This window comes from Pantherophis guttatus, chromosome 13 (genome assembly GCF_059756535.1).
Source record: "Pantherophis guttatus breed Tessera chromosome 13, ASM5975653v1, whole genome shotgun sequence".
Lineage (NCBI taxonomy): Eukaryota > Metazoa > Chordata > Lepidosauria > Squamata > Colubridae > Pantherophis > Pantherophis guttatus.
The window spans coordinates 3066756-3090739 of NC_142075.1; the positions used below are offsets into that span (position 1 = coordinate 3066756).

The 23984-nt window shown below is 49.0% G+C and overlaps 2 protein-coding genes across 7 annotated transcripts in view; both read left to right on the top strand.

Moving 5' to 3' along the window:
- Positions 1-9782: 9782 nt before the first annotated feature.
- CTSH (cathepsin H) lies at positions 9783-15718 on the top strand. The gene is made up of 12 exons (XM_034435532.3): positions 9783-10212; positions 10338-10369; positions 10587-10695; positions 10796-10866; positions 11537-11641; positions 11822-11908; positions 12919-12974; positions 13102-13183; positions 13278-13346; positions 13618-13724; positions 15213-15338; positions 15553-15718. Exons 1-12 carry the CDS (start codon positions 10128-10130, stop codon positions 15626-15628), a joined length of 1005 nt encoding a protein of 334 aa, XP_034291423.1. The 5' UTR covers positions 9783-10127; the 3' UTR covers positions 15629-15718.
- A 44-nt stretch (positions 15719-15762) lies between these two features.
- BLM (BLM RecQ like helicase) overlaps positions 15763-23984 on the top strand; it is a 34895-nt gene continuing 26673 nt past the window's right edge. For 2 of the 6 annotated variants that reach the window (XM_034435527.3, XM_034435528.3), the window contains exons 1-5: positions 15763-15959; positions 19674-20362; positions 21243-21402; positions 23614-23723; positions 23826-23940. In XM_034435527.3, coding sequence (XP_034291418.2) covers positions 15862-15959; positions 19674-20362; positions 21243-21402; positions 23614-23723; positions 23826-23940 — 1172 coding nt within the window. In that variant the 5' untranslated portion in view covers positions 15763-15861. Of the gene's footprint in view, positions 15984-19673; positions 20363-21242; positions 21403-23613; positions 23724-23825; positions 23941-23984 lie in introns of all 6 variants that reach the window. The other 4 variants (XM_034435529.3, XM_087877880.1, XM_087877882.1 and 1 more) reach the window with 3 other exon arrangements.

A 23984-nucleotide genomic window follows, 5' to 3' on the forward strand; every position in this document is an offset into this window, starting at 1 on the left:
GTCAAAAAATTCCATGATTACTTATATGGCCGTTTTTCCCAACTGTTTACGGACCACAAGCCTCTTCTAGGTCTGTTGTCAGGGAACAAACAGGCCCCCCAGATCATGCCACCACGCCTCTCTCGTTGGTCAGTATTTTTGGCCGCATACAACTACCAGCTCATCTACTGCCCAGGGAAGGCCCTAGGAAATGCTGATGGCCTTAGTCGCTGTCCCTTGCCATTACCTGTCTCTGACCCTACTCCAGGTGTCCCCATTTCCTTGGTAGATGAATGGGAGGCCCCTGTAACAGCATTAGACATAGCTAAAGCCTCGCAGAAAGACCCCCAGATAGCCCAGGTTTTGGATTGGGTACGTAGGGGATGGCCTAGCGGCCACGTATCCGAGGACTTCCAGCCATATCTGAAGAGGCAGCATGAATTATCTGCCTTAAGCGGGTGCCTTCTATGGGGTAGCAGAGTGGTGGTCCTCCCCCCATTGCGGACATCGATTTTACGTAGTCTACACGACGGGCACCTGGGCATTGCCCGCATGAAGGCTCTGGGTCACAGTTATGTATGGTGGCCCAATCTGGACAAGGCTATAGCAGAGTGGGTAGGTAGATGCCAGAGTTGCCAACAGTCCCGTCCAGCTCCCCCGGAAGCCCCCGCCCAGGAGTGAGAAACACCTAGAAGCCCGTGGTCTCGGCTGCATATTGACTTGGCAGGGCCGTTCCTGGGACAGACCATATTAATAGCCATGGATGCGTATTCTAAATGGGCCAAGTTGGCACGCATGTCCTCCACCACCTCTGAGGCCGTTATCTGAATCCTTTGTACGTGGTTCACTACCCATGGCCTGCCGGACCTGATCGTCTCAGATAATGGCCCACAGTTCACCTCTGCCACCTTCCAGGTGTTCCTGGCCGAGCTGGGCATCCACCATGCCACGGTGGCCCCATTTCATCCGGCCAGAAATGGTTTGGCTGAGAGGGCAATTAGATCAGCTAAGGACGTCCTGTCCAGACTGGGGCCAACCAACTGGGGGGAGAAGATCACAAAATACCTTTTGGCACAGCATACCACTCCCTGCCCGACAACTAATCGCAGTCTGGCTGAGCTCCTCATGGGCTGCCGCCTCAGAATCACCTTGGACAGGCTGCACCCGAACTAATCAATGGACATACCTTTGGACTCCACTAGTGGAGTCAGGACCTTTAGTGTTGGGGACCAAGTGTATGCTCGCAATTATGGGGGGGAACCTCGTTGGTTGCCTGGGCAAATCTCCAAAATAACTGGTCCCTGTTCTTATAGGATCCTGCTTGAGGATGGTCGAAGCTGGCGCCGACACATTGACCAGATCCGAGGATGATTGTTTGCTTCCCTTCCAGCCCACGTCGAATCAGACTCAGGACTAAGCATGGCGGCGGACCCCGTTAACGACTACCGAGCCGGAGCCGCGGCTTGCCTGTCCGTCCCCCAGTCACCCCCGTCGGCTGACTTACCTGCGGATCCAGTCATTAGCTCGCCAGTGGGGTCACCAAGCACAGTCAGGCCGTTGGCATGCGAGCAACCAGGGACTCTGGGCACGGCTCTACCTTCGCCACCATGATTTGAATTTTCCGCTCCGGAATTGCGGCGTTCCAGCAGAATACTCAGGCGCCCTGCGTATTTGTCAGACTACGCATGTGCCATCCAAGGGGGGAGGAGTGTAGCGTCCTCTGCCTGTTGCCGTCAGCAACCAGGATTAGCCACTGATTGGCTACCAGTTGACAGTTCCTTAGGCGGGAGGCATACTCGTTAACCATTGGCTATCTCTCTGACAGCTGCTGGTATAAATAGCAGCCTGCCTCAAGTTTTCTCTCGTTGCGTTCTGGTTACTAGTTGTTAAACAATAAATCTTTGTGTTCGAGTTAAATCGCCTCAGTCGTTATTCCACGCCAATAACGAATTTAACACCGCCCTCCCCCCTTAGGTTTTGCCCATAGTTGAGATTAAACAGGTGAAAAAATACAAAGCAATTTTGGTGAAGATTTAAGGAGGATACAGTTCCTGCTCTTTCTAAACTGAGATTCAAACCCAAATTAAGCCTAACGCTATAAATAATAGGCTAGGCCAAACTAACAGGAGCAGATCAAAAAGGGGGAAACAGATCCATGGACCCCTCATAGAGAGCCCATTCCTACTGCGAAGGCCCAACGAGGATCTGCTGCAGGCTGAGCAGGGAGGCCCTTTGGACAGACCTTTCCAGATCCGGGAACAACACGGTGGCATTTTGGCTGGAAAGGAGGAAAAAAGGGATGGAATTAATTGGGATAAACGCGGGAAAGGAGCGCTTTGGGGCGCTGCTTGGGAACGCAGGAAGGCGCCACCGGCATGGCGGGAAACACAGCCGAGCTTCAAAAGAGAGTCGAGGGCGGCATCGCTTTGGCCTTCACCAATTACAGTGATTTTTTAAAAAAAGGTTGGAGTTTTGCTGGCGTGACGGAAAAGGCAAAACTGCGGAGTCACCTGAACTGAGAGGCCCCATTGTCTGTGTGTTCAAGGCAGGGGTGAAATCCAGCAGGTTCTGACAGGTTCTGGAGAACCGTAGCGGAAATTTTGAGCAGTTTGGAGAACCGGCAAATACCACCTCTGGCCGGCCCCAGAGTGGGGAGGGAATGGAGATTTTGCAGTATCCTTCCCCTGCTATGCCTACCAAGCCACGACCACTGAACCAGTAGTAAAAACATTTGGACTTGACCCCTGGTTCAAGGGATCTGCTGTGTATCCCCAGTGGCTCTCCTCCTCCTCCCAATGGAAACTTGTTGTGCAGTTTTGGAGGGATGGGGGGGGCGGCATTGCTCTCCCCAGCCAGACCCGCCATCTTGAGTGTAAATTTCTCTGAGTGTGTGGCGAACGAAGGCGAGGAAGGAGCCAGTTACGAGCTGGAGAGAAAAGCCAAAGCTGGGTTGCACGTCCGCGAGGGAAGCGGGCCGAGCGTCAAAAACATTCCGAGGCTGCAAAAGTTTTCCTGATGCCCTATAAAACCCTGAGCTGCATCTGCCGCCAGCGGGGATCCTCGGGGAAAAGGCGGCGGAGCTTTCCAGGCCGAAAGGCTGCAATTGGCCGTGGGCTCCCCGAAGGCCACCGAATGGCCACCTCCTGCTCCTCCGCCGCCCTTCGCGGCCTCCCCTGGTGGCGCTGCGCCCGCCCCCGAAAAACCAGCTTGGACTTTAATTCCGACACCAACATGGACAATCACTGAAATCTGAGCCAGCGGTGTGCCTGCCGCAGCTGCCCAAAAAGCCAGTGCCGTCCCAGGCTGCCTGAACAGAGGGAGAGCCTCAAGGCGAGGAGAAGCGCTTTGCTGCTGGCGAGACACACTTGGGAAGCTGTGTCCAGTTTTGGTCATTATGATTCAAAAAAGATGTTGAGACCCTGAAAAGTATGCAGAGAAGAGCAACGAAGATGACAAAGAGCCTGGAGGCTAACTCGTATGTACTGGGGGCCTCCCTTTCCCTCCCTCCCTTTTCCCCTCTTCCTGATATGAGGTATCAGAAAATCACAGGTAGGAAATATAAGGGTTGCCTTCCTTGGAAAATCCAGCCATTTGTGGTGAAATTAAGGTTCTGTTTAATCCTGTTTTTATTTAGGTCCCTGAAAAGGCAGGTGAAGCCTTTCACATCAGTGCTGGGGAGGCTGCCTAAGCAATCACTCCGAGATGCTGGGCAGTCACGAGGGAAACGGGGCTTGTTTGCTTCTCATGGAATTGAATTTTGTTCACCTACACTAAGAATTGTGCATGCCCAGATTTTGAACTGCAGCAGTCGGAGCAAACCCACTGACTCCTGATGGTCTTTTTGGTTGATAACAGAGGAAAGTGGTCTTGGAAGCACCTTGTTAAGTTCATCCTCCGAGTAAATAAAAGAGAACAATGTACCTCCATATGCAACTGCGGTTACATCAGTTTTCAGTTAAAACGTAGGCATTATCTGTTGGTGTAACTGCAATATTATATGTAACACTGTTGTCTATTTATACGGTTTTATTTTTGTTTTTCTAAAATGCATTCTGCATGCTCAGAAATACCAAAGCATTCCTGGGAAACTGTCAGCTATGATTTCTTTTTAAATCTTTGAAACTATATTAATAAAATATTGAAGCCTAATGGAATTATATACAAAGATCAACTAGATCTAGAGTATCTCACAGGGTGGATTTGGCTTAAATCAAGTCGCTTTAAATCACGATTTATTTAAATCACTAGTAAAAAGGCTTGATTTAAATCAACTCGGTTTAAATCATACTTTTTAAAGAGCAACTGTCATCTCTGTCCTGCAGCAACTCTTCCTCTGACCCATTGTTGACTCACCGACAGTCCCAATACTGCAGAATATACAGCCTCATACTACATAACTAAGCTGCATTTCATGCTGAATAAACTAAATTATTAATGTATCTTAAATAAAAAACGACCTTTAGATAGATTTTTTCTCCAAAAGCATTTTATTAAAATGAATTTGATAAAAATAAAAAAAAATGATTTTTTTGATTTTAAAAAAACCATCCATTTTTATTCACTCTGGTATCTCAGATACCGTATATGGGACCCAATTGTATCATACAGTAGTGTATAAACTCATCCATGGATGACTTGAATTTTTAACCGAAATACCATAAAAAATTTACTACCTACAGAAAAGCTGGCCCATGTTTGTATGTTACTGTTGATTAATGTTTAAGGGCTAATCTAACTCTTATTCTGTTAATGGGTAATCCACAAATTATTTGTTTTTGTGGTTTTTGGTTTAAAGGTCAGCTTATTTATGGATGGGTTTATATGAAGTATATATGGATATACTGATACTTTTTAAAAGTGTTACTGCATATACCCAGGGAAAATACCATCTGCAGATAAGGCAATTCCTATTTGGGTGATGGATTTTGGCATCTAAAATGCTTGGCTTATTACCAAGTATATAGATATATACAACTGTGTTAAAATGAACTTAAAACATTTCCTTGATCACATTCTTTTGCACTACTGGATTTCTCCAATCACCTTTTATAGTATAAGGTGTTATTAACCCTTTTTGTGACACTTTAACATCTTACAATTTGTGGTATGTCAAGCAATGTTTGCCTTGAGAAGGATCTAAGAGCTTATTTCTTCATAACTGCATCTCTAAGTCAGATACCCACAATATAAGCTGTTATAAAATGTCACCAAGTCTATTTCCCAATAACATGTATGTGCGTTGAATCATGGACATGCTTTCAACATGGGGCAGGCATTGCCTTGTCAAAGTGCAGATGCCAACAATATTGCTATGTTTGTTGGAAGTGTTTGAGCCAATGTTGGGAAACCCTATTATGTATAAACCATGACAGGAGGAACCTTCCACCAAGCAGGTGATGAATGAACTCGGGGAGGCCAGTGGGGTCTGGCCAGAGGGCCACTACAGATGGCCAAAGAGAGTCGGACATGATTGAATTGATAACATTATCAGGTTTCAGTTTTGTCAGAACTGGTAAATTGTACAAACTTATTTACAGGCAGGGAAGCCCTCCCTCAAAAGCAGCCTTTTGATCTGATAAAGATGATATGCTGGTAACTTTTCCTTAACCTAAGAAGATTTGTCCCAACTTGAAAAGAATTTTCTTCCAGTTTCCAACTTGGAAGGTAATACAGTTGCCTTCCAACCCTGAACATTGGCTCAATTATATCTTAAGTGTACAGGTAATCCTTCAGTTACGAATGTAAAGGAGCCTGCCAATTAGATTTGTAACCTGAAGATTCGTTGGAGTGAATCATATCAAACGAACATGATCACTCCCTGCTTTTGCCCACACATTCTCTAATTGAATGTGCAGGTTGTTAAGCACATGAGGTGGGGAAGGCCATGGGGGCCCTAGCGATGGAAGAGGCCACCTGCTTCAGACCACTCAAGGTCTCCCCCCCCACACCTACTGAGATACCTCATGCTCCCTCCCCTGGGATTCCCACAATTGCTCCCCCTCATCCTGCCACGTTGGGTCATTTATGCTGGTGAAGATATAACAAGCTGTCTTCTCTCCAGCCTCTGCCGCAGTTTTGCAGTCTGTTTGCAGTCTTGGTGCGAAAAGCTTTTGCAAGCCAACGAGACTTAGGATCAGCGAAATCGCATTGCTTCAAGCCTCCCATTGATTTGCAAATGCTTTTCGTGCCAAGACCGGAAGCTTCTGGGGGCCATGATCTCATGTAATCTAAACCCTAACTCTAACATACTGTAGTACAAGATCATGCAAGATCAGTAGCACGTGAGGGGGGAGGGAATAGGCAGGGCGAATGTTGCAGTGCCTTTGTGGTCATTCGTAACTGTGAATGACTTCCATGGTGCTGTAACATTCGTAACTTTGGGAACTGTCCTTGGGGGGGGGGTGTTATGTCATAATTTCGCTAAGTGAACTGTCGTAATTTAAGGATTACCTGTATTTTTGCAAAAATTATGGCATCCACTACATTTTGTAAGCCTTTGGACCTGAAAACAATTGGATTTATAATCTCCACTCGGCTGGAACGCTTTTAAATCTTACCACATTTATTGCATGCATATTTGTCTTTACACTAGGTAGCTTACAAACTATAGCTATGTTGTCTTGCACTCATAGTCTCAGTCTGGCACTACTGAGCCTGTGCCTGTCATTCTATGTGTGCTTTAGGGTGAACCTGAGGACCGCCCACCATCTCACCCAAACTTAATTTGCTTGTGCTGTGCTGTTCCACGAAGGAGCTATGTATATAGACTCCAAAGCACCATCAGTCTTGCCTTATACTACATTTTGTGCAGCTCCTTGAGGGGCCATAAGTTACCAGGTCTGCCTCAGAGCTTCCTTGGGGGAGTCCAGGGATTTTGGGGGATGGGTTTCTTGGACATTCTGCAGCTACTTCACAGTCTTCTTCTCCCCTGCTAGATTCTGGAGTGTTTTGCAGAATAGTGACTGAGGGCTTTTGTTGTTAGCCTCTGAGAGATGCAGCTACACTCTCAATTTTTATTCCATCATGAATTTATATCAAGGGTTCCATGGAATAATTTGAAAAGGCACTGTTTTAATGTACCAATGTGAGGCTGGAATCTCTGAGTTCACAGAGATTCTCTGAGTTTGAAAAACCTTCCTTGTTTTCTGAAACTGTTTTCATTTGAATTATTTATGCAGAAGTTGTCGTTCTGTTTCTTGTTTCCTCTAACAACTTCCTGACATTCTTTGTGAAGTTACTTCCTGAGATTGTTTTATTATTTGACATTGGCTTCTTTTTTCTTCTTGGCAATTTCCACCATTTGTTCTGACATCCAGTTTGTTTTCTTCTGTTTCTTCATCTTTGACATTCTCTTTTCACTGTCATCCTCAACAAATGCTTTGATTTCATTCAGAGATCCTCTGGTTCTCTGAAAGGTTCAGGACTTTCAAACGATTCCTGATGTTCTCCTTGAAAACATTAGCTATACACACATGCTCTTAACCAGGCTTTTGGTGAGGTAGCGCAAGGCCCCCTCCCTTCATTCCATCTGCTTTCTTACAACGGGCCTCCTTTTAGGGTTTATAGGTTTTATTGTTAATTCCTTTGACTACATTGTCAGGCAGCACACAAGTTTAATAAACCACTAGTTGCTGTTATCACATTGTGGAACTAATTGGCTTTCTTCTGCAGTTTTAGCTTGATTTGGAACTTGTACATGAGCAGCTTCTGATGTGTTTCACAGTCGGCACCTGGCCAGGTCTTTGCTCTTACACCTGAGCTCTTCTACTTCCTTCCTATAATCATTTTGGTTTTTGTGTTCACTATGCGATGTCAGCAGGGCTTGACATGCAATGGATGGTAGTTTCAACAAACATGCAGTGGCATATTTGGTGGTGTATCTGGCCAATGGAGCCTCTTTTTAGGTTAACTTCCCCAAGCCAGATCAATTTCTACCTCTGTTTCTTGTCTTGCCTTATGGTGCTTTGGAAAATAAATTGACCCCCTCGTCTTTGTGGCAGCCCCATTTGTCCAGAATGGGATGGGTTCTGAGCAGGGGCTTGGACTAGAAGATCTCCAAGTTCCCTTCCGTCTATATTCACAAGTGCCTTTGAATAAAATTTGTCAAGTTATCAAAACACTTTGTTTTTCCCCCACTCTGAGTAGTCTGACAGAAAGTAACTACCCAGAAAGTAATTTCCCTGATGCTTATTATGGCAATTTGCAGAAGTTTCATTTCATCTTTCTGTGGGTTGAGCTTCCCCATGTTCTTATGTTTCATTTCTGCCTTTGCAATTTCAGATCTTTTCCTCTATGGCATCTCAAAGGCTTTCACTGAGCCATGTTGCAAACACCATTAGCATCCTGAAAAATCCTCAGCTCTTCTTCGGCATCTGGAGGGCCATATGACCTGAGCAGCCATCAGCCAGCACTGCACCCTCAATTGTTTTATATTTTCCATCTGGTTTCCTTGATCAAGATCCAGGAGTGGCTTACCATGGCCTTCTCCCATGCATTATTGCCACAAAAGGGACCTTCTGCTCCCAGCATCTGCTTCTATCACTGTTGCCCCATAGTGAGGCCTGCTGGCTTTAGCTGGGCAGCTGGGATGAGCTTCAGGCCTTGGGTGACCCTGCTGAGAGGCACACCCTTGGCATACACCCCTGGCCTTCCTCACCCACCCCTCCAGCACGTGCGCACACACACACAATTCATTGAATTGCTGGGAGTATCTCAAAGTACTTTAAGCCATTCCCAACAATTTTCTCCAGCAAGGTAATTCAGAAGTCATTTTTTCCCAATCACCCTTTCCCAGGCTTTCACAGCCACGTCATTTTCATGGGGGAGGCAGCCTGGCTCTGGCAGTGTAGCTCCTTAGTTCAAAGGTGCTTTTCAAAGGTGCACCCTAGAGGATAGGCTCAAGATCCAGGTGGATCCTGAAGGCTTGAACCCCGGGGCCTATCTAACAAAATGAAATTCAATGTAGGGAAAGTAAAGTCTTACACTTAGGCAAGAAAAACCAAAAGCACACATATAAACTGGGGGAAACCAGGCTTAATAGCAGTAATGGTGAGAGGGATCTTGGAGTCCAAGTGGACAATCAGCTAAATATGAGCCAGCAGTGTGGCGGCAGCTAAAAAAGCCAACACAATCCTAAATTGCATTAACAGAGGGATACGATCAAGGGAGGTACTAATACAACTCTATAAAGCCCTAGTAAGGCCACACCTAGAGTACTGCATCCAGTTTTGGTCACCACATCATAAAACAGATGTTGAGACTTTAGAAAAAGTGCAGAGAAGAGCAACCAAAATGATTAGGGGACTGGAGACTAAAACATATGAAGAACAGTTACATGAACTGGGCCTGGCTAGTCTAGTGAAGAGAAGACCAGGGGAGACATGATGGCTGTCTTCCAATACTTGAGGGGCTGCCACAGAGAGGAGGAAAGGGGTCAAGCTATTCACCAAAGCCCCCGAAGGCCAGACAAGGAACTATGGATGGAAACTGACCAAGGAGAGATTCAACCTAGAAATGAGGAGGAACTTTCCGACAGTGAGAACAATCAACCCATGGAAGAGAAGTTGCCTTCAGAAGTTGTGGGAGCTTCATCCCTGGAGACTTTCAAGAAGAGACTGGACCGCCATTTGTCAGAAATGGTATAGGGTCTCCTGCTTGGGGGTGGGGTTGGACTAGATGACCTACGAGGTCCCTTCCAACTCCATGGGCTCTTGGTTTTTCTTCGAAAACCTTTTGCTTCTCATCCCAGAAGCTTCCTCAGTTCAAGACAGCCTAGTTGACTCCATAGTTGTTTCTGAGTTCCAGTTCAGCCTTTTGCGGGGAGTTCCGGAGACTCCTGCGCGGCTTCCGCTGTTTGGCCGGGTGTCCCACGCGGGCCTGCAACACTCCAGCCTCTTTGGGGACAAGGCGCAGCCCTCGTCGGCTCCGCTCTCCGGCCAGGAGCCCGGCGAAGGCCACCCAGCGCGGCTCCCCGGCTCCATTGGGCCCCCTCCGCCCCGAGAGCCGCTCCGGGCCGGTGGGAGAGCAGCTTCCGAGGCGCAGGAAGGGGCGGAGGCAGCGGCCGGGCCTCGGTTGCCCAAGGAGCCGCCCAGCCCCTCCGCCACTTCCGAAGAGCGCCGCTCCAGCACTCAGCCCGTCCCGCGCCCAGCATGGCCCCGCGGGCGCTGCCGCTCTTGGTGCTCTGCTCCGGGCTGGGACTCGGCCTCTGCGCCGCCGGCAGCAGCTCCGCCACAGGTACGCCGCGGCCCCCCGGCAGGGCAGGGCAGGGCAGGGCAGGGCAGGGCAGGGCAGGGCAGGGGAGGCAGCGCGGTGCCTGCGCACTCCTGGCCCGCTCCCGACCTGCGCTTTTCCTCCCGCAGGCGAGCAGCTCTTCAAGGCGTGGGCCTCGCAGGTAAGCGGCCTCTGCCCAGGAGCCACGGCGGGCCCGGAGAAGCGCCCGTCCCCCCTCCCCTCCCCTCCCTCCCCGGGGGCGAGCGGGGCGGATTGGGGAGGGGGAGGCGGGCGGGCGGGCGGGGGAGGGGCCGGCTGGAGGCGCGTCCCGGGAAGTCCCCTCCTGCTCGCGCCCGCCGAAGCCTCGCCTCGCTTTCGCTTTCTCTTTGGTGCTGCAGCACCGGCGGGAGTACCGCTCCGAGGAGGAGTTCCGGCACCGGCTGCGGATCTTCCTCGACAACAAGCAGAAGGTCGACAAGCACAACGCCGGCAACTCCAGCTTCCGAAGTAGGGGCGATGCTGCCCCCCCCCCGCCCGGCTTCCTTTGGCGGCTAAGAAAAAAGGGAGCGGGAGCCCCTCCTGACGCCTCCCCCGTTTCTCTCTCCAGTGGGCTTGAACCAGTTCGCAGATATGAGCTTCCCTGAATTCAGGCAGAAGTATCTCTGGCGTGAACCCCAGGTAATGCCACCTGGCCCAACACTCAGCAGATGTGCCCTTAATCCCATCACACCCCACCCAGACCCCAATCTGCTAGAAGGGCCACCCTTGACCTTGGAAACCTTGCAGACATGCAGGCTTCAACTCCTACAATTCCCCAGCCGGTATTGCTAACAGCTGAATTCTGGGATTTGAAGTCCAGGCGTCTTAAAGTTGCCCAGGTTGAGAAATGAGGGGCTGGAAGTTAACCTCTCAGTCACATTTGGGATAAGCATTAAAAGTGAAAGGGGAGGGGAGGGGGGAACCAGAGCAACAAGGGAAGGCTTCTCACCAGAATTGGGGCACTGCCAGCCCTTTTAATGCTATTCCTGCTCCTTTGTATCCAAAGCAGATCCTGCACGAGCCGAGCCACAGCCCGTTAGTTTCTCCTGTTCAGATATAGAGGTGCCTCACAAAACCCCAAAGCTGCCCCACATGGGGGGTAGGGCATTACAGTACAGAGGGCTGCCATGAGGGAATTAGCCCCCCAATCCTTTATTTGGCCCCACTCACGAGAAGCAGGCTAGCTGTGGTGGCCAGGGACCCACCCAGAGCTTCCTCAGAGTGGTCTGTTCAGGCACGGGGAGACCGAGATGAGCTGGCCCGATGGGGCTCATCTGCTGGCCAGTGACTGCTTCCCACTTGCCTCCAGAACTGCTCTGCTACCATGGGCAACTTCCCCAGGAGCTCTGGGCCCTACCCGAGGGCCATCGACTGGAGGAAGAAAGGAAAGTTTGTCAGCCCTGTGAAAAACCAGGTAATTAGGTCAGCCATACACAATCCGTACAGCCGCTCATCCCAACAAGGGACTCTGGGCAGCCAGCAGGGCTTAAAAAAGGGGGTGAGCTTCCCTCTGGCCTTTGGGAGCCTTGCCAAAAAGCTGGGTGATGGGATCTTCTCATGCCTCTCCTCTCCCTCTGCCCCCCCTCCCCCCCAGGGCCCCTGTGGCAGCTGCTGGACCTTTTCCACCACCGGCTGCTTGGAGTCTGCCATTGCCATAAAAACAGGGAAGCTACTGAATTTGGTGAGGATGTTTGTTTGCGCTCCGTTGCATTGAAAGATTTTGGTGAAGTATAACCAAGGGCCATTTGGAATAGGGCCTGCTCTATTGGATAAAGCCAGAACCATACCAGTCAGCATAAGCAGAGGAGATTCCATGGCTGAAACCCACAGCCCCCCTTGCAAGTAATCCTGGGGATCCTTCCAGTCTCACAGGCGTCACTTGCAGCTCAGCAGGACACACTTTGTGCTACTCTCTTGGAGATGCTGCTCCTGACCCAAACTCATCAGCACCCCACTTCTTCCAAACAGGAGGCTGCTTGTACAGGAGCAGATAACCGGGGGCCAAACCCCTACCTGGGAAACTGCAGCCTTCTCCTGCCAAGGCCGGAGGGGTGGGTGGGGCGGGGGCTTTCATGCTGTGTGTTTGTGGCAGAGAGAGCAAGCAGCCCCGGCTGAGCCCCAGCCCAGCAGTTATTATTCTGCCAAGGCATCACACTCTCCTTATTTTCCCCTCGACCACCCTGTGAGGTTTGATGGGCTGAGAGAGCAAGTGACTGGTCCAAAGTAACATAGCCACCTTTCATGGTTATGGCAGGACTAGAACTCTGTCTCCCACTTTCTAACCTGGTGTCTTCACCGCTTGACTTCAACATGTGAGACCCTCTACACCAGTAGGGCTGCCGAGGAGCAAGGTGGACGCAAGCTCTTGCAGAGCAGCCTGGCCCCAAGTGTCTACTGTATATGGTGGGCTTTTATCCTGGGCTTCAGTTTGATCACAGTGGGCATGTGGGCAGCCTCGGCCCTACAGGGGCAACTTGAGGACAGGCTTCCTCAGGTGCCAAGCACAGTGGCAAAGAGCTGGGAGGGCCCCTTGTCTGCAAAAACCCCCAGCCTCTAGGAAAGAAACTGGCACTAGGTAAGGCAGGGCGGGCTGCTAGAGACGGGCAGGAAGGCTGGCTGGGCCTGAAACAGGCCCTCAGTGTGTGGCTTTCCAAGGCTGGCAGTCTTGATTCAACATGTCTCCTCTCCCAGGCGGAGCAGCAGCTGATTGACTGTGCTCAAAACTTCAACAACTTTGGCTGTAATGGGTAAGAGAGGCCCTCAGGAAGCATCCTCCCCCATCATTCCATTCCACTCTCACCACCCCAGGCAGCTTTGGCCTCTGGGGTTCCCTGCAAAGGGTCCACATGGTGAGGCTGTACCTTCCCTCCGCAGGGGACTCCCCAGCCAGGCTTTTGAATATATCCTGTACAACAAGGGACTCATGGATGAAGAGGGGTACCCTTATCAGGCTAAGGTATCGGGGGGGGGTGTTCTCTGACCCAAGGCGAGGGGGGCAAGTTGCCTCTTCTGCAAAACCACATCTAAAAAGGCTCTCTGGTTATGTGCAGAATGGCACCTGCAAGTTCCAGCCTCAGAAGGCAGTGGCGTTCATCAAAGACGTGGTCAACATTTCACTGGTGAGCAGAGACTTGTAGAGGCCAAGCAGCAGCCAAAAGCCCTTTGTTCCTTGGGGGACCAACCTTCATCTCGTGCCCCACAAAGCGGAGGCCCAGGGCACTCCCGGCAGTCTTCCTTGATTGCCCTTTCCTTTTAAAGAGATTAAGAGACTTGAAAATGGCCTGCTTCTCACTTGGGTTTGCTCTGGCAACTTGGTGGGAAGCCATGTCCCCGCTTTCTGCAGATGCTCAGAGGCCCTTGCACAGTAATGCTGGGCCTCTTTCTTTCCAGTACGATGAGCAAGGCCTGGTGCAAGCAGTGGGCACGTACAACCCAGTGAGCATTGCCTTTGAAGTGAAGGACGACTTTGTACTCTATCAGGAGGGGGTTTACACCAGGTGAGTCCCTGTTGGCGCACCCCGGTTTGCTTCATGCTCCATCATCAGCCTCTTCCCAGCAGGGCTGCCTGAAGCAGCACTCGGGCAACCCCCTGCAAGAATGCCCCCCATTCCATGGCCCCTCAGATCCCCACCAGAACTCCCAGGCACCCATTACAGGCACATGCTGAATTGAGAGATGGCAAGCAAATTGGCCAGCTGGGCAGAGGCACTAGAAACAGGTCCACATGAAAGGGAAGTGCCCGTTTCGGGCTTCACACTTTTTTTTTTTTAATTTGATTTATATGCCGCCCTTCTCCGAAGACTCAGGGCGGCTTACAATGTGCTCAGCAATAGTCTTCATCTTTTTGTATATTTTATACAAAGTCAGCTTATTGCCCCCACAACTGGGTCCTCAATTTACCTACCTTAGAAAGGATGGAAGGCTGAGTCAACCTTGAGTCTTGGTGAGATTCGAACCCTGCAGTAATTGCAGGCAGCTGGTCTTAATAACCAGCTTAATAACAGGGTGCCTTAAACCCCTGTACTACCAAGGCTCTTCTTCTTTCTCTTCTTTCTCTTCTTCTTACTTCTTTGAGGCATTGTGCAGCCCTAGATTTCGGCTACATGCTCAAAGGAATCACTTCCAGGATTTCTTGATTCCAGTCCTGTTACTTCACTTTCTTTGATCAGCCTGTAACTTATCAGTCATATGCAAATGAGCTGATCTTATAAAACCCTTTAGCTGGGGTCCATGAGTCCATGTCCTGCTAAGTGCCAAACCCCAGCTGAGACCACCTGGCCTCTGTTCCCACCCAGCCAGCGCAAGGCCCAATTCCTTTTCCTCCGTGCCCCCCCCCATCCAGAATCTACCCTGTGACACGGTTGCCCTTTGGGACAATAGGAACAAGGCTTGACATCTTCAGGTACTTGAAAATGATATTCCCTCCTCCCATTGCTTCTTTTTCCAAGTCACCCTATTCAGTTCCCTTTTTCCCTCATAAATTTTGTTCCCAGACCCCTACGCAACTCGCTATCGTGTAAACTGTTCCCTAAAAATGTGGTGCCCCAAGCCTGGCATAACACTTAAGTTCCTGTGCAGAAAGCCCCTCACTATTCCTTCCTATGATCTAGAAATTAAATACGTTGATTTATCTTTAAACTGTATTTGCCTTTTTTGCATGCATATTACACAGCTGGCACATAGTTTGCAATCGGCCACTATTCCAAACCTGAGTTTCGCCCCAGCCAAATAGCGGCCGTTCAGAGACTTTGTTTCCGTTTCTGCCTTTGCATCTAACTGAGCAGTCCAAGGAAGCAGCGAAAGGAGAAGAGCGCATCTCTTGGGCTTCGGCTTCTCTAAGAACGGAAGCTTCCCAGAGGGCATCTGGTCGGGCCCTTCGTGACCATCCCGACGCTTTTCCCTGAGGAGGCCGAGGGACCAGCGGGCTTCTTTCCCTCTTGGACTCGCACACCGGCGGCTAAAGCAGAGCGTCTCTCTCCCCACAGCACGGAGTGCGACCGAACCCCGGACAAGGTGAACCACGCCGTCCTGGCCGTGGGCTACGGGGAAGCGGACGGCGTGCCCTTCTGGATCGTCAAGAACTCGTGGGGGCCCTCGTGGGGCATGGACGGGTAATGCAGGCAGCGCCCCCGCCCCCTCAGCCTCGCAGGGGCCTCCGCACAAGCCGCGGCCCCGGCCCCAGGCGCGAGAAAGTCGCCTCCCGAAGGGGACCCGCCTCGGCTCTCATCCCGCGGCTTCCCGGGAGTCAGCGGGCGGGGCGCTTCGGGGGCAGCAACGGGCGCTCCGAGGGGCTCCGGCGCCTGAGGCTCTACTTTGCCCCGGCAGGTACTTCAACATCGAGCGCGGGAAGAACATGTGCGGCCTCGCCGACTGCGCCTCTTTCCCGGTCCCCCTGCTCTGAGGCGACACGGAGCCCCGGGTGCCCTCGACGGCTCCGGCAGCGGCGCAGGCGCACTCCGCGCGGCGGTTAATAAAGGCTTCAAACCGAGAATACGCGTGTGGGCGTGTCGAGGGGGCGTGGTCGCCGGGCTCGCCGGAAGGTCCTGACGTCACTTCCGTGCGCGGGCGGGGCCTGCGGGCTCCAATCGGGCGCCTCCGGGCCGGGAAGGCGCGACGTCCGAAGCCTCCGCCGCGATGGCGGCCCTTCCGCGCAACAACCTGCGGGAGCAGCTGCAGCGCCACTCGGCCAGGGGCGTCCCCGGCCCGCCAGCCGCGCCCAGGCCCAGGCCCGCGTGAGTCGAGTGGGCGCTCGCCAAGTAGGCGGGACGGGGGGCCGAAGGGAGGCGGCACGTCGCTCCGGGCGGGGCGGTTGCCGCTGGCGAGGGAGGCCTCGGTGCAGGCGGAGGCCTTGCAAGCCGCGCAGGGGCCGCCCAGCCAGCCTGCCCTGCGGCTGCTCGCCTCGCGTGGAGCCCCCGGCCTTTGGCGGAGGCCGCCGAGGAAACCGGGGCTCCGGCGGGAGGGGCTTCCGGGACGGAGGAAGCGGGGGGAGCTGGTCCTGCAGCCGCCGCCACCCTTTCCCAGTGCGCCCACGACGGCCGGCCGGGGCTGCTGCCCTCTAGGCGGCGGCAGCTTCCAGACTTTCCCGTAGAGCGCCGTGCGGTGACCGCCTCGGGGTGACCGAGCGTGGGCAGCGCCTGCCAGCCCAGGAAAAGGCGCGACTGGAAGAGAAACCTGGGCGCCTCCCCTCCGTGGCTGCCCCACCCAAAGGGACGCGCCTCGGTTGCACCCCGTTTTCTTTGGGAAAGTGCAGTTGAGTCCAGAGTCAAAGGTGGAAACAGTAGATCGGTGGGGCTCCCAAACCCAGAATCCCCTCAGTCTTGCCAGGGTTAAGCTGAAGCCTGTTCTTCCCCGTCCAGACCCTCACAGACACCGAGGCCGAATCTCCTGTCTGAAGGAGAAAACAAGCTACCGGCTAGATCAGTGGTTCACAAACTTTTTCAGTCCACCACCCCCTTGGTTCTACAAACTCATCCTCAGTGCCCCCCACCCCTATAAATAGCATTGTTCGGAATAGTGGTTTGCAGGACCCACTAAGGAAGATAGTGACAGTAAATTTCAAAACTAACAATTAATTGCACATTTATTCAAAATCCAATTTAAAAATCTTTTGTTAACTCAACAAAATTGTTGAACACAATCCAGTGATACCAGGTTTTCAAAGTCTGATAGTCATTTATCAAGAACCTTAGTAACTACTAATTTAGTAAACTCAGTAAAATTTAGTAACTACTTCACTGTTCAGTAAATTTTTAATGTGATGGATGGGCTTGATGAAGTGATACCAGTTTCCCAATGTCTGGTTTTAAGTCACTTAGCAGGAGTCTTAAATCACCACTCCAGTAATCTGGAGTCGATTTCTTTGCTTGGAGAGAAGTTGGATGACCACAGTGAAACCATGTTCCACCAAATATGATATTGCAAATGCAACAAGGAGTTTCTTAAACCACTGTCCATAGTGCAGGATAGCAACCAGAAATTTCCTTCTGTAACCAAAACTCTTGGTACGATTTCTTAAACTTTGGCTTCAGCTCAATGTCATTTTGCAGCTCTGTTAGTTGTTCCTCCACTACCCCATCTTCCTCAGTATCTGAAAATGGATTTTATCACCCAATCTGGAATTTCCATCAAAAGAAGATCCTGATATCACTCAGACATATCTTTATGCAGCATGTCCAAATAGTCACAAAAACCTTGCAGATCATCTTATATCCTACCTTTCTCTTCTAGCTCAGACCAGCTCAGAAATTGGTATAGCTCGCAATGGCCTATATTGCGCTTGAATAGAGTTACTTTGAAATAAATGTAAAGATGACAAATTTGGCCTTAATAAGATTGACTCGTTTCCTTGCAACTGCAAATTCACTTCATTGAACTTTGCAAACAGTTCTGATAAATAAGCAATCTCATGCCTGATCTCTTTGAGTTCATCACTAAGGTAATGACTGATGGCCACCTAATGTCTTCACTTCTGCAGATTCTCAAAGATTTCTGAGACCAGTGTTGAATACTTAAATTTCAGTAGTCACCAATCCCAGTCTTAAAATGAGTTTAGAATCAGTGGGAGTCACTGATAACAATGAACTACTAGCTACTGATAATGAGTCCAGTCCTGCCTTTCTTTTCCTTCTGTCCAAGTTTTGCAAGTACTTTTTCCAAGCACATGTTTTATTCCACAGTATACAAACCATTATTGTTAGGGGAAAAATTGCTCTTCCAAGCAATTTTAAAAGACACTGTCAGAATGACTGCTCCCCCCCCCACACACACACACATGGCAGCCCACCTGGATCCTCGGCAGGGGGGCAGCAGGCCTGGCTGGCCGCATACTAGCCATCCTGGGAAGGCCTCTGGTGACATCGGGGTCTGCGGCAAAGCGACCGATTTCTCCGAATGCCTCTTTCTTACCGTTATAAGGGGACGGGCTGCGGTGCGCAAACTTCGAAAGCTGTTCCGCTGCTGCCTGCACCGCTTGTTTGGAGTTGGTTTGGAAAGGGAAAAAATGCAGCCGAATTAGGCAAGACACGCCTCACCCAGATCCCTCCAAACGGCTCTCCCTACAGTAGCCTTCCCGCTGAAAAGCTTTCCTGCTTCTCCTCTGCCTGCATTCTGTTACAGGCTCTGCACCCAGGTAGCGGCCGGTGGCCCTGGGGAGTGGCATCTTGTTGGTCTGGGCGGGGGGGTGCAGAGCTGGCAACAGTATGCAGGTAGAGAAGTCAGAAGCGCTTTTCGCGCCCCCAGCTCATTCGCTGCAAGAAAGAGCAGGCGCTCGGAAGAACGGGCTCTGGGTGGGTGGGCGCTCACTATTGGGTCGCGTAGTTCAGCGGGAGGCTACCGAAGGGAGACCCATTTGGAGGGATCTGGGTGGGGCATGTCCCGCTTAATTCGGCTGCAGTTTTTTTCCTTTCCAGACCAGCTCCAAGCAAGCGGTGCACAAACTTCAGCAGCTCTTGCACCGCCACCTGCACCACTTGCTTGGAGCTGGTTTGGAAAGGAAAAAAACTGCAGCCGAATGGTATCACCTATGCTGAGATGTGGAGTTAGGAGGAAAAGGGGAGCAGTGAAAGAGAGACACCAGCAGGAAGCAGACATAACTAGCCAAGCTGAAGGATTAATTCAAGACACCGTGACTTTAGTTACATTAAATGGTATGAAATCTGCTGAGTTTCAACTTGGCTTTTTAAGGACAGACTTGAAATCCTTTTTCTTAGGGATTGCTACCATGAGGTCAGTGATGGGGTAGCTGGGTGGGGGGAGGGCAGGTGCGGGGAATATTCTGCCAGGAATTTGAGTCTGTTGCCACCTTTACATCAGAAATGTGTTTCTTTTGCATAGAGACTGACTGGGTTGCCTAATGTAAAACATAACAGGGCATTGCTCTCAGCCTTGCCAGGTACTTCAGATAAGTCAATACTTTTACTTAATTGTAAAGCAGAACCAAAATACAGTTGTCCCACTGAAAAGACTTTCAGTGATTGTCCCACTGTCACCTTTTACAGCCTGATAACTCGAGGTGGGTTGGTCTCTTCTGAGCTACTTGTTCTGCCCACTATTCAGCTGCGGGTAACGCTGTCTCTTATCTGACAGCTCCCTAGGCAGCATCTCCCCCCCCCCCCCCACAAATACCATTACATCTCCTTACAACTTGCTACATTGGAGGATTAGCTTTGAGGAACTTGTCAAATGTCCCATTTTTTCAGGGCTGCCATAACTCTGAACAGATACACACTATAGATTTAAAGTAGGCATTTTTTAAAATTACAATAAAAACTATCCACCGATTGAAAACCTATCAACCAAAATATAAGAGTTCAAAGGAATAAGGTGCAAAATAGATGTAGAAGAGAAAAAAAACAACAGAATGTCACTTGACTTTTGTTTAATATGTGGTCTTTTTTGGTTAAAGGGCAAAATGACTGGCTAAAGTCTAAACTTACCCATTTTTGCAGGGGTTTTATATTCAGAAAGATGAATTGCCTTGATGACTGCGCATCAGGATATCTGGGTGGAACAAAACCTCTGGCCTTGAAGGACAAGAATATCAATTCTTCTTTGGAAAAACAAAATGGAATTAAAAATAAGCAAGCCAAAATTAATGTGCTGTTTGAAACAACACTGAAAGTTCAAAAAGGAAAACAAGCGCATTCAAATGATCAACAGGTCAATAATTTAGATTGTTTTATCTCCTCTGTGAAAGAAAGTGATGCGGACTGCAAAGGGGGGGGATCTGAGATCCCGACCCCAGACCATAATTGTTCAAACAACTCATTTATTGACCTTACTGATATTTGGGATGACATGGAGGACTTTGAAACAACTGGACCACAGAAAATATGTTCACAACAGTCTGTATCATTTCGAGATAAGCTGTCTGTATACAATAGAAAGACTGCAAAAAGCCCCTCTACCAGCAAGCCAAAGATATCTATCACAGGAAGCGAGAATGAAAAATGCAATTTGTATATTTGTACAAATAGGAAAACACAAACACTTCATAAGGAACAAGAGGGAGGCAGCCTGCCTGTTCCTTGTCTTGATCCTTCTAATTCCAGTCAAAGAGATTTTTCAAATGGAGAACGTGAAGAGGAGAAGTCTTTGGAAAGTCTCCAGGCAGAGAAAAAAGAAAAATCTTGGATTGGTAAATGCCCTTTTTCTAATCAGTTCTGTAATAGGGGGATAACTTCCAGGAAAATGAATTTACTACAGCATGTGCCCCTTAAAAAGCTAGACTCTCAAATGAAGCTTACTTCCTCTTATTTTATGAATTTAGGTTCTCATTAGTTCCTCTGGGATGTTTTCCAACTTCCCAGGCTAACTTAGAACCTTGAAATTCCTCATTAGGTCCCCAACTAAGAGCTAAGCAGTCCCAATGCTGCTCATTTTCCAGGGCTAGTCAAGGTGACGGTGTTTGTGTAGATCTTCTGCCATGGTGCTCCTTCCCCAGGAGCTCACAGCAAATGCCATCTGGTTTCACATCAGCTGCATTAGGGAAACCAATCACACACACACACACACCCCTTTAGCCTGAGGTCACACCAAGTAACTTGTAGCTCTATTGCTGTTTTGACCTGGTTCTCCATAGTCCAAGTCTGACCTTGTTCTCTATCACATACTTGACTATGTTAAAAAGAGTGGGTTATGCATCCCCACTAATCAACACATCTAATCACAGAATATCATTAGATGTACTTACTGCTTTTCCTTACTTGATTAGCAATAGCAACAGCACTTAGGCTTATATACCGCTTCGCTGTGCAATCCTCTCTAAGCAGAGGATTTACAGAGTTAGCCTCTTACCCCCAACCCTCTGGGTCCTCATTTTACCGACCTCGGAAGGATGGAAGCCTGAGTCAACCTTGAGCCATCCAGAATCAAATTCCTGGAGTGAGCAGTGAGTTAGCCTGCAGTACTGCATTCTAACCACTTATTGTCATTTAACTTTATATTTTTAATGATTAAATGTGTTCATTATTTTTCACTGGTCTTTTGTTTAATATGTCCTCTTTTTTTGGTTAAAGGGCAAAATGATTCTGGCCTCCCCTTAAGTGGGAATGAAGAACCTGATGATGGAAGGGATGACCCTCAAGTATTCAGTGAGTCTGAAGACTATGTAGACTTCATCCCTCCATCCCCAGAAGAGGAGATGCTGCCTGCTTTGTTCGGGATGAAGAGCACTAGGTACACACTAGAATTTATCTTAATGAATAAGCAAAGCAAATAAGCAAAGATGGCATTTTTCTAGAACGGCCCCTTGTGGGAAATAGCTGGTATGTATATATCTGAATGCTCTGCACAAGTGAATGAGCAGAACTCTCCCTAAAGATAAAACAATGAAGGTAAAACAACCAAATTGTTCTAAAAGGGCAGGTGGTGGTATTAAGTGGGGGAGCTTGGACTCTGAACATCCCCAGAGGAAAGGAAGATGTTTACCAGTAGCTGCCAGCATAGGATCAAGCCCTTCCCTGGTTTTGTTTCTATCCCCCTCCCCAAAATCACATGGGGGCAGGAAGGGGAGGGATCCAGAAGACTTCCCCCTTTCCCCACTAGACAGGTAGTCTTCACGACCACAATTGTCCCCAAATTTATGCTGTTAAGCAAGCAAAAGCACTTAGACTTATATACCGTTTGACAGTGCTTTCCAGCCCTCTAAGCAGTTTACAGAGTCAGCCTCTTGCCCCCAACTATCTGGGTCCTCATTTTACCCCACTTGGAAGGATGGAAGGCTGAGTCAACCTTGAGCCTGGTGAGATTCGAACTGCCAAATTGCAGGCAGGCAGCAGAAGTAGCTGCAGTCCTGCACTCTAACTTGAGTTTTGCCCCATTTTATGACCTTTCTTGCCATACTTAAGTGAATCACTGGAGTTCAGTTAATAACATGGTGGCGAAGTGAATCTGGCTTCCTCCTTGACTTTGCTTGCCAGAAGGGCGCAAAAGGGAATCGGTTGACCTCGGGAATCGGCAACCATCATAAATAGGAACCAGTTGCCAGGCATCCAACTTTGGATCACATGACCATGGGGATGCTGCAACAGTCGTAAGTGTAAAAATTGGTCCTAAATCATGTTTTTCAATGTTGTTGTAACTTCAAATGGGCACTAAACAAATGGTTGTAAGTTGACTTACTGTAGCTCCAGCAATTCTCTGATACGTTTTACTGTGACCTCTCAGCCGTCTTTGCAGTGACTGGCCTTCCTGTGAATCATCCTGACTACCTTCCTTAGTCTTTGTGGGGATGAACGCTTCCCCCAGGTAGTGACAAATCATGGAAATACAGCCAGTAAGAGCTGACTTTACAAATACTTCTAAATTAGAGTTTCCGGATCTTTCTGGGTTGGGGGCTGAGGGTTCCCCTCGAGCTGGCTCAAAGGATTCCTTGATCCGTGCTGAGAGATCATGGAGAACCAGGATCAATATCAGCTCAGTGCTATATTCAGGCCTGAAACCGGACTGTAGTGGTTCAGATAACCTGCAATAATTGAAAAAATTCTCAGCAATGTTTGGTGATTAATTCTATCGAAGATTTATTGTTTGTATTTATAAAGATTTGTTAACCAACTTAACCAAATACATCAATACATCTTTTAGTGACAGGTGTATTATTGCAAACACTGGAAAATCAAATAGTTTTTCTCTGGCTGGTAGTATTTAAGCAAATGGGAAGAAGCACTCACTGAAAAATTAACACTTTCAAACTTCAATACAGTTGTTTTACTCAAATTTAATTTCCATAAATTCCATACTTTCCTAATTGTCATTGACTATAGAAATACATACATTTTTTGTTGACAGAAATACTGTGGATGTGTGCATAAAATCCCTATCTTGTTAAAATTCAATTTGATGTATAAAGTGTATCTACTTCATGTGATATATCATGTGTTAGTTATCACCTTTAAAGCGCTCCATGGCTTAGGACCTGGGTACTTACGAGACCGTCTTTTGCCACCAATAGCCTCCCACCGACCAGTTCGTTTTCACAGGGAGGGACTACTCAGGGTACCGTCAGTCAAATTATGTCGACTGGCGACTCTCAGGGGGAGGGCCTTCTCTGTGGGGGCTCCAACCCTTTGGAATGAACTGCCCCCGGAGATACGGAATATCCCTGATCTCCGTGCTTTCCGCCGTGCCCTCAAGACCCTGATGTTCCAATAGGCGGGGCTAAACATACGAACATGTGAATGATTTTTTAAATGTTATCTAATTCTGGGTTTTATTTAATTGACCAAACTAAGTAATAATTTTAATTAGCAATTTTATGATGTTTGTGTGTCTATATTTTTCTTGACTGTACACCGCCTTGAGTCCTACGGGAGAAAGGCGGTATAGAAAAATAATAAATAAATAAATAAATATATGACTGGATTTCTTAATAATTCTTAACATTGTTAGGCATTTTCCCCAAAGAACAGCTGATGAGACAACGATGAATCCTGAACTCTCGGTGAACCAACTTCCGGAGTTTGGAGAAATGACCAGAAGAAGCGAAGGAAGGAAGGAAGGTAAAACATTGTGACATATTCCATAATCTTTTGATGATAGTCAGCCAGCTTTGCACTGCTGGTGCCTTGCAAAATATGTGACTGAACCCTGTTACATTTCAGGCCAGTCCCTCCTATGTGTAATGGAAGATATCTGTAAACTGGTGGACTCCATTCCAGAAAGAGAGCTGAAGCCTCTGCTAGGTGGCCAAGAGCTGCTTCGGCTTAGAGATTGCAGGTCTGTTGGGAGTTTGGAATGCGATGAGGGCCTTTGCTTCTTTA

Bases quoted from the DNA above. Each gene is read 5' to 3' on its own strand.
- CTSH (XM_034435532.3), top strand. From the start codon at position 10,128: ATGGCCCCGCGGGCGCTGCCGCTCTTGGTGCTCTGCTCCGGGCTGGGA. The intron at 10,370-10,586 runs GTAAGCGGCCTC...TTGGTGCTGCAG, and splicing joins TCAAGGCGTGGGCCTCGCAG to CACCGGCGGGAGTACCGCTC. The intron at 10,867-11,536 runs GTAATGCCACCT...ACTTGCCTCCAG, and splicing joins ATCTCTGGCGTGAACCCCAG to AACTGCTCTGCTACCATGGG.